This window comes from Corvus brachyrhynchos, unplaced genomic scaffold (genome assembly GCF_000691975.1).
Source record: "Corvus brachyrhynchos isolate BGI_N302 unplaced genomic scaffold, ASM69197v1 scaffold68, whole genome shotgun sequence".
NCBI classification, from domain to species: domain Eukaryota; kingdom Metazoa; phylum Chordata; class Aves; order Passeriformes; family Corvidae; genus Corvus; species Corvus brachyrhynchos.
The window spans coordinates 2419182-2429232 of record NW_008240039.1 but is presented as its reverse complement, the minus strand read 5'-3'; the positions used below and the strand labels follow the sequence as shown (position 1 = coordinate 2429232).

Genomic DNA, 10051 nt, shown 5'->3' with positions numbered 1-10051 from the left:
AGCTATGTGAAGGTTAGTCACAATGGCATTCATTAAAAGCAGGGAATCCTTTCTTTTTCCTATTTTTTCATAAATTAAAAATAGCACATCACATTTTGCCTGTGGGCTTTTCTACTTGTTCTCACTGGATTCGATACAAATCTCAGTAATGCCAGCGACTGTCACAACTGCACAAGGTTTCACATGAAGCACAAAGTTCCAGACATTTGTCAGCAGGACTGTACATTGTTCATCATCCCTAAATGAAATCCTAGAGTTTTGGATTGGACTGGGGTTGAACTGGTATTGAAAAGTCCATAGTCTAATGCCCAACACAGGCAATGTAGAATTTCTGTTCACTCTAAACCCCAAGGCACCCCTTACATTCCATTGACTAAAGAAGCAGCTCCATCTATCTCAGTACCATAAAGGCAGGCTTTACACAAAACACAGATGTACTCAGCCCTAACAGCTCCCCAAATCCAACATGCATTCCTGCTCATCCATTGGGTACTTGGAAAGGTCCATGTCACAGGCCACTGTTGAGGTAATCCTGTTCAGAGCAACACGAACATCAGATAGTTACATTCAGACAGAGCCTTTTCCTCAGAACTCAAAAGACTGAGTGGAAAACTTTGAAACCTTAATACTAACAAAGGGAACTGTTTTCAAAGTCCTTATGGCTGTTGCCTGAGTCTGTGGGAAACCCAAAGGCAGAGGGAATTGAAGAAAGGTCAAATGACTTGTCTAACGTCAGAGGATTCTGCAGCTACTGATGATGATAAAAAGGAATTTTCTGATTCAATCTCCTCCCTTTCACTGTCCCCAAGATCACTACCAATACCTTAAGGGGGACGTTGGGCTCACAGTTTCAAAGGTACACATTCATTATTTTTTAGAACATTACACAATTAACTTTCAATATAGTTACTGATTTCCAGCCACAGCCCTCTTTCAAAGTGAGAAATGCTATTTTGTCTGTGTGAAAGACAGGGAAGCTGAGCCTAAGTCAGGCTCACAATTCCCTTGGAAAATAGTGAGAGAGTGGAGAACAGAGTCTTTGCTCTGTATTCAGCACCTCCTTGCCTGGTGACCAAAGCCATGAGAGGCTTCTCTCCCATTGAGGGCATTCTGGACATGATCAGTGTTGCCAAAGAGACCTTCCTGACTTCTCCTTATAAAGAAAAGGATAGGAGATGGGAGCTTTTCTTCCATTTTTAATTAATAATTATTTTAGGAAATCACCTCAGGAAAGCTGAGTGATTATAGAATGTTCAAAAAGTTAACACACAACAGAGTATACTTGTACTGTTTGTCACTCACCTGATGCTGTACAAAATGACTCCATCTGGCTGGAGCCTGATAAGTTTGTTTTCCACAGTCACATCATGGAACCAGGCAGACTTGGCATTGACTATGAAAGTATCTGGCAACCAGAGCTTGTCCACAAACCTGCTGTCCAAGCCCAGAGTTTCGTTAGTGTGGTTGTAAGACAGACGGTCGTCTCGCCAGCTCTGGTGCAAAAATACTGTCATGGTGTATTCCTATGACAAGAGAATTCCCAGTTAAGAAGTGATGCTGACAATGATAATGTTTTGGAACTTGGCCAAAAATCATTGTCTCAGCCTAGAAATATATTACTTGCTTTCAAAGTTTTGAACTTTGAAACTTTGAACAAAGATTACGTGCAAATACATATTTTTATACTTAGTCAACCAGGGAGCTGCCCCAAGCATTTGAATTTCGGTCATACACTCTTACCATGGATAAGCACAAGATATAAAAAGTGATTCAATATCAATATTATATAGAACACATTGCAAGAGTTGCATAGGTCTTAATGAAGGAAATCAGTTTATAAATCTCAATAAATACAACTGTTGGTTTTGAACCTTTGCTTTTTCTAAAGCAAAACTAAAAAATCTGATACCGTACCATGTTCACTTCTGAGATGTGGTCAATGCTGGCTACTTCGATTGCGAGAGCAACGTTAACAGGAGGACCTGGGAAAAAATGTTTGAATGGGGTGATTTACATCATCATAGTACCCATAAAAATACCAATGACCACAGACTGTTAATTCTTTCAGATAGAGTGAGTTCACGAAAGTGTTTTCCATTAGAAAGTACACCCTTAAAGCAAGAGTTTTCAATCTTTTACCAATTGTGCCCTCAATTTCCAACAGCACACTTCACTTCAGTGATAAGGAATACAAGATAAAATCACAACTACTGAAAATTATAGAATCCTTTCTGGAAATTACATTATCTAGTTTAAGACAGCATGACTTCAAGCAGATGCAGAAATTATCACCATGTAACGAAATATAAAATTCCTTCAACTTAGATGTCAACAATTTAAGAACTGCATCAGAAGCCTGTGTTGCTGTTGCACAGTCTGTCTCTTGTCAAAATCAAGCATATTGTTGCTTATTATCTTTTTCCATCATCCAAGTAAAAGATAATCATAACTTTTTAATCATTTAAAGTATGAAGTTCACATAAACATCAGAAGGATTGCAAGAACCAAAGAGACATTATTTATTCTCCAAATCTCACCTCCAATCCCAGGCCTGAAATTTCGTGCGTACCCTTTCATCAAATCATCCAGGTTGGGCAACCAGGAGATTTCAATGTTGGAACCTATGTAATCTCCGATGTCACTCATAGCTCTGGGTAAAGAGAATAAGTATCTTAAAATTTCCCATGTTTACAAACAGAAAAATGACAGAAAATGGAAGTTATTGACTTATTTTACACCAGAGACCATGTACAGTAGAATCAGCTATTTTGGAGATTTTTATAGGTAGGAAAACCCTTTCAGATATTTCTGTTTAAATCAAAACAAATTTCAGGCAAGACTATGGCCTCTTTAAGTACAAGCACATACTTTTAAAAGTTTCTTTCTTTCCAAAAAAAAGTAGGAAAAATAGATTTAGAAACTTAGAAAAAGCATGAGGGAAACCAAGATACTTTGTATACTGCCTAAAATGCATCTGTGAGCACTGAAATGCAGCTGTGACAGCTTCTTACTAGGGAACAGCTGAGATCAAGAAGGCTGGTGTATTGTCAAATGTGAGGGGAAAACAGGAAAAACTGCACATCTGGAATTTGGAGAGCAGGCAGCAGGTTTTGGTTGGGAGAAAATGTGGGGTTTGTGCTCATGATTCAGCCCCTCCCAGCAGTAAGGCTCCCTCTCTCAGTTGTCTCTTCTTGCTTGCCCAGTGATGCTCTCTGAAAACTTTAGCCCAGAGTCTTGTTACCATTTGCCAGCACCTGGCAGCTGCCAGCCCCTCAACCCTGGCACAAGCAGTGATGTGGATATTCCACCATCTCTTGCAAACAAAGACAAGGTTGTGTTTTCTTCATGATCTGTTAAGCCTAGCAGACTCCAGTTGAAGATCTGTGCCTGCTCACATTGTTCCTCTCACTGCACTGTGATTGACAGGGAAGGAAGAGACAGATGAGGGGCTGGGACAATGTCTGCCACCCCTATTTGCAAAGAGAAGAATTGCCAGTGGTTTGAGAGGGCCTGTGACTGAAGCAAGTACTGGATCAAAGCTGCCTGAGCACTGGTTTAGCATCTTCCACTAAGCCCAGCTATAAATGTGGCATTTGAGAGGTACCTATGCCTTGTAACAGAAGAGAAATGGTTAAATATCCATGGAAGGCTGCAGAGTAATACACCACAAATACATTCTGCCTTGGTACTTACATAACTTTCTTAGAGTGTTCATGTGACATTGACCCACATAAAGCACATGGTTTTTCTCTCCAAAATATGCCAGCCTGGGCATTCAGCTCAGCACGAGCAATTATTGCCAGCACAGGAACAGAGCATCCTACAATAACCAACTCTTCTTCTCACAGAAGACTGAAAGAAAAACCTTTGATTGCCCTGGTCTTAAAATTCTTGTCTGGACCCAATTATATAAGGAAGGAGTTCTGGGATTACAATGTGTAAATGCAAGTTTTGAGCAGCAGAGACACTGAAGGTTTGCATTAGCAGTGCTGTCAAAGCTTATGGGACCTCACAGCACGGGAACACTGCTCCAAGTTATTAGTTCCCAGTGAAATGTTATGTTAAACTGCATTTACGAGATTTCCATGCCACGAGCACACTGTTGTATGATCATCTCAAATTACTGTCCCAGCTATTTCTCAGGTCCTTCTGTCTCTTCTGAGGAAGGATCTTGGACCACTCCAAGACATGTTTTCAGCTACATAAATTGGAATAACATAATTGACTTATGTTGGGGTCTCCTCTGTGTTACAGTATCCCCACTGTAACAGACTTAGACAAGGGCTTTGAAGATTTATAACAGATGTTGACAGAGGTTTTGTCCTTCTTTATTGGGTCTCATGAACTATATAACACTTCTTTCTATCAGACAGCTGATCTTTCAATCATCCAATCATCATTATTTACTTTAATTGAATTATAGCTTTATAATAAGTTTGTTTAAAAACATACTTTTGTATACTTACAAGTCACAGTCATAGACGTGGAATGGTGTTTCTAATCAGTAAAATGTCAGAGTTCCTTTTATATGTAAAGAATGGTACTCTATATCTTTCCCTAATTAGAGTAAATAACTACAACATAATTGAATGAATATATCTGCTTAAAATATGCTTGCCTTTTCAATAGAAGGTGTTGCTTTTCAGCTTCTGTTGCTAAAACAGCAACCAAGTTCAGTAAAGTGTTTTGAAAACAGAATTCAAGTCAGAAGGTGACAGCACTGGAGTGATGTATCTCGTGTGCCTGATCATGTTTTGACAAAGCACTTAGAGTGCAGCAGTTCTCCGGTGTCAGGATTCTATTTTAATGGCATTAAGGAAAGCCGTGGAGCTCAAGGGAAGTTAAAATGATGAGAGTTGTGTTAAAGACTGAGGGCTGTAGCCTGGCATGTGTTTTAAGCAGATTACAATCTAGAGGGAGTTTTACTTAAATATCCATGGCACAATTAAAATAAATCTTGTTTCTATTATTAATAAAGCCTTAGGGTCAGATCATCAGTGTAACAAATGTGCTGAAGTTAGTGGAGCTATATGCACTTCATACCAGGGGGGTTATTAAAGTATTACAGCTGAAATAATTTTATGGCTAGATTTACCATGTGGTGATAACTCCTTTGAGTCATTCCCCTTGACTTCTGCACATCACATCCAGTGCTTTAAAGTTACATGAAGGATGGTGGGATAATTTCATTCATCCTCGATAAGCAGTTGGGATTATATATGGCCTAAAATATTATTCATTGTTGTACCTGAAAAAGGAAGACCAGCATAGAAAAGACGCATTGGAAGGGATTAACTTTTCATAGTGTAAGCAGTAAGGATGAAAAGAAAGGCAACTACTATTAGTTGATTCAGCAACTTCCCAATGCAAGCTGCTGTAAAGCTTGTTTTAGTAAGAAAAAGGACTTTGTAAAATTAAGGTATTGATTTGTCAAATCCAAGGGGTAAAAGAGCTCCTCAAAAGCTTCTCTTCAGTTTGCACCAGGCCAGCGTAGGGGGCCTTGCTGGCTGAAAGGCAACAGTCCTGTGGACTTCCATCCATCTGGAAGTCATTCCCAAATCTAAGGTTGAAGAAGATGATCCACACTCTGTACACATCTCATTTCAAGCAGATATTTTTGAGAATATATTTGCATCTGTCCATATCTGGAGCATTGGGAGGACTTCAACTGAGCTCATCGAAAATAGATTGCTGCTGTCTAAACCATGAAAGCAATAGTGACGGTAAAGGAAATCCCCGCTGATAAACTGCACAAACCAGCAACTCCAAGCAATGAATGTCACATGACAGAGCAAAGAAATGCATCTATTTCAGAGCTAAGTACTAGCAGTTCTAGAATAAAAAGTACACATCTCCCAAAATCCTTCCTATCCGAGCTGACATCTCCCTCCCAGCTGCTGCAGGACCAGGGAGGGTCTACTAATGTGGAGTGATCTGGGGGAGAAACATCAGTCAACTTGGACAGCACATCTTTAAAGGGCTTGTCAGACAAGTGAGGCATTAGCTCTCTTCCAGGACACTGCTTGAAAACAGTTGCTAGAAGTTTATCATATTACTAGGAAATATCTGGCATTTAAATCACAGCAAGGCAAGAGGCAATCTGTAAGTTTCATGTGAATGAGAGCACCACAGCAGCTGAGCAAGGGATAGTATTAGCAATTTCATTTTTGCACAGGAGTGCCAAAATCTCTGGGAGCTGTGCAAAAACCTCAGCATCTTTAAGTCAGTGGCCAGTGGGACACTGATTTGAGGCCACACTTGTCAGGAGGGTGCACTGACCTGACAAATTCATAGAGCAGTAAGATGTAGAAAATCGTGTTTTGCATCTTCTGTTTCTTCTTTAGATCTGCTAACCTGATTCTTTTGGGGATTGTGACATCGTTGTTATATGAATCTTTTAACCTGGTAGATGGAAAAAACCAATTTGACTGGAGGACTGGGATGGAGTACATTTCATTTTGATAAGCATTTGGGACAAATGTCCCAGATGTCCTCACCACTGAAGAAAACTTTTCCTTGGGAAAAAGACAAGGAATATCCTGCAAGGTCAGTGAACAATCTGACCTCTGCCAAACTCCAGGATTATCCAGAGCAGTACGTGTATCCTTCCCATCTGCCATTTCTGACTGTTAGGGAAGCTCACTGTAAATATGTTTTGTATTTTGAAATGCAATTGAAAAAGCATTAGGCTTAATTCATGGCAACCTTTAGAACATCAAAGCCTCTCTGGCAGTTTTAAGCTACAGAAAATGGACCACTCTTTGCATACATTCACGTGTTAAAGCTGCTCTGTTTCCACAAATAGAAGTAAAGGGCTTAGGAAAACACACAGCAGAATGATAATTAAATGCAAGAGTTAAAAGTCACTTAACAGAGCAGAAACTTAAATACAAAATATACACCTATTTTAATTAGAGAAGTAAGGAATTATGAAGTACAGACACACACCCCAAAACTCCTATCAGAAGTGCTCTTTCCCCACACAAATGAAGAAATATTTTCCCAAGCATCTTTCTGCAGATGATCTGCTTCACTGTGGCACACTTATTATTGCAGCATCCACAGCATCTCAAACCCTGATAGAATAGTGGAAGCCACAGTCTTTGTCCCAGGGACCTGTCAATCATTTAAATGCCAAATTCCTTGCCACTAATCACTGTCTCAAGCAGATCAAAAACCACTATTTTAAAAAAATGTTTACCTGACAAAAATGTGCTGACTCAGATTGAATTTGGCTCATTCACTTCAGTCAAATAGCACACATGACAGAGAAATTGCTTCACACACAGCTAAAACACCCTGGAAGGGTATTCAGAAATGCTATGAGGAAGCAGCCTGCATATATCCCCCACTTCCCTCCTCTGCCAAACTGCAACATTATTTTCATTGGTAGTTTGGCCTTTGGGAAGTCTTTTGCCTCTCTTGCATCTTATTGATGCATTTCGAAATGACCAAAATGTTCTTTCTTTTTAGAATATGTTTTTCTTATACCTGTCATATACAGTGCACAGAACTCAGGAGCAGAGAATTTAGGGGGGTTGGATGGCCTCTATCATCATAATTGGGAATCACATTGCTTTTAGAAAACAAAATTAGAGCCTTAAAATGAAGCTATTGGCAGTTTTGCCCATTAATATGCTGCCATTCATAAAAGCATCTCATACCAAAAATATTTTTACTAATGCAAGCATAAAATTGAACTTGAGTTCTGTTTGACTGATCCAAAGTACACATGTAAGCAAGGCTACTCCCTTTTTACAAGATTAAACAGTGTCCTGCCATAGCCACCCTAAATCCTGAATCCAAACAGAGCAGCTTTCCTTGACCATGGAATGTCTCACACTTTGGCATATTTGGAAAAGTACAAACTGAACAGTTGGCATTTCAGAAGTTAGAATTTGCCTTGCCTGAGTCTGCCATGAGTAGATGTATTCCTAACAAACAACTCATCACTATTGTGTAACTGGAGAAAGAAAGTCAATTAGGCAATTAATGATAAAATAAATAATGTATCCAACAAACACATATCCTGACAGTTGCTGTGCCTAGGAGCAGACCTTGAAGACAGAGGCTGAGAAGACTGACTCTTCCTTAAAAATCTCTTTTTTTGGGTCTTATGTACTCAAACATCACTTTTGAACCCACAGCCTCAATGCTAATCCAAGTGCAGAGGGAGAAACAGGATCATTGAAATTATGGGCAAGATCAGGGTGCCCTTAAGGCAATAAGCAGTATTTCCTCTGCCTTCACTGTAATACTGGATTGCTTCAGAGTCTGAGGATGTCAGGATCTGACCCTGGATAACAGATTCAAGGTCACAGGATAAATCATTCTGTGATAAATCAATCCTGACTAAGAGCAGTTGACTTGACACTTTCTCTAAGCAAGATTTTTTTCCTTCCCAGTGAAAAAAACCAGATCTCCCTGATTAATTCCAAAACCTCTAACAATGTTGTGTTTTACTACAGTTACCACTTTGCCTCTTCCACTCCTCTGAAGCTATTACGGACGTCTATGAAGCAGATGTAAGACCCTTTTGATGCCACAACCACCCCTGCTCTGGGGGGTGTAGGCACGTTTTTACATGCAGCAAGTTCTTTTTTACTCCCCCCTCTATTTTCATTGCGTAATCATGGCAAAGCTTTCTCCACATCCAGCCTCCAGATCTGGAGAGAATAAGAATATACCGAGACCATCGCTGGTTGCCTAGCTAACACCTTCGGAGGGAATGTGACTGAGAGCTGCAAATGTATATCTTTCTTTACAATTTATTATTTAAAGAAATGGTTTGCGTCCTCCAAACATTTTTTGCCCTAAGATCTCTGACACTCTCTTCCTGTTAACCCAAGTTCAGGAGACTTAATGAATGCATTAGAAAGGAATGGTTGTATTTTGAGGTTTTAATGATACCTATGGAGGCCCTAAGCAAAGCTATTCAGCTCGTACCCCACTGGTTGTGCTGGGGTTTATGGAAGAGTTTCATGTTCAAGCAGGCCCCTACAGAGCTGCTGGAGGGGCTGAGGCTGAGCTGGGATATGCAGTGCCTTACAAGAAGTGATTGCCCCCAATTTAGAGTAAGTGCCCTCGGGAAAAGGCTTCCAGGAGCATCCTGTTAAAAACACAGCCCTTGACTACGCCAAGAAACTGCTGCTCAACTGGCAGAAGTGCATCCTCAGCTAGGGAATGAAGAAAGAAAAAACTGAAACAGATGAAGCACATTAAGGAAACTCTTCAGTCAAGGGCCCTTTTTCTCCTGAACATTCACTCAAAGCAGTCCTGGCCCGTAAGTGCAGCAAGCATCCCTGGGCAAAAGTGGGAGCCCCAGCCAGAGCTGGCATCACTCACTCCAGCTACACCAAGAGAACGGCTGCCTGAGGCCAGTCTAAGAAAGAATGATAAGATGTTTTCTTACCTGATACACCTGTGCTGTTGGGTGCACAGTAGAATCAAGGCAGGAAAAACCCAGGTAAGAAATTCCATTTTACTCCCATTTATTAGACAGCAGCGACCAAAACCCAGGTTCCCTGGCTCTCCTGGCAGCTCCAAAGCTCCAGTGGCGTTGCCATCCTTGCCTGCTGCGCTAAGTTGAGGCTGAGTTTAAAGCGATGGATGGTTGCTCAGCAGCAGCAGCCCCCACAATCTCCACAGTGCCCGGGAGCCATGCAGGCAGCCCGGCACGGGAGCAGGGAGCAGGGCAGACAGCAGCGACCAAAACCCAGGTTCCCTGGCTCTCCTGGCAGCTCCAAAGCTCCAGTGGCGTTGCCATCCTTGCCTGCTGCGCTAAGTTGAGGCTGAGTTTAAAGCGATGGATGGTTGCTCAGCAGCAGCAGCCCCCACAATCTCCACAGTGCCCGGGAGCCATGCAGGCAGCCCGGCACGGGAGCAGGGAGCAGGGCAGCTCTCCTCTCCTCTCTTCTCTTCTCCTCTCTTCTCCTTCCCTCTCCTCCGCTCCTCTGCGGGTGGCTCAGTCCCGCCCGGCTCTGCTGCCCTGCTCCCGCATCCCTCCCCTGCCGCGGGCTCTTCCTCCGGCCGCTCTGCCCGCCTGCGAGGC

At 41.6% G+C, this 10051-nt stretch overlaps 1 protein-coding gene across 5 annotated transcripts in view; it reads right to left on the bottom strand.

Annotated features, from left to right (window-relative positions):
- GABRD (gamma-aminobutyric acid type A receptor delta subunit) overlaps positions 1-10045 on the bottom strand; it is a 17343-nt gene extending 7298 nt beyond the window's left edge. For 2 of the 5 annotated variants that reach the window (XM_017744092.1, XM_017744093.1), the window contains exons 1-6: positions 9710-10045; positions 9413-9509; positions 2538-2650; positions 1915-1982; positions 1303-1523; positions 450-532 (exon numbers count right to left, since the gene is read on the bottom strand). In XM_017744092.1, coding sequence (XP_017599581.1) covers positions 450-532; positions 1303-1523; positions 1915-1982; positions 2538-2650; positions 9413-9480 — 553 coding nt within the window. In that variant the 5' untranslated portion in view covers positions 9481-9509; positions 9710-10045. Of the gene's footprint in view, positions 1-449; positions 533-1302; positions 1524-1914; positions 1983-2537; positions 2651-5095; positions 5260-9412; positions 9687-9709 lie in introns of those variants that run through there. The other 3 variants (XM_008641183.2, XM_017744094.1, XM_017744095.1) reach the window with 2 other exon arrangements.
- Between the last annotated feature and the right edge of the window lie 6 nt (positions 10046-10051).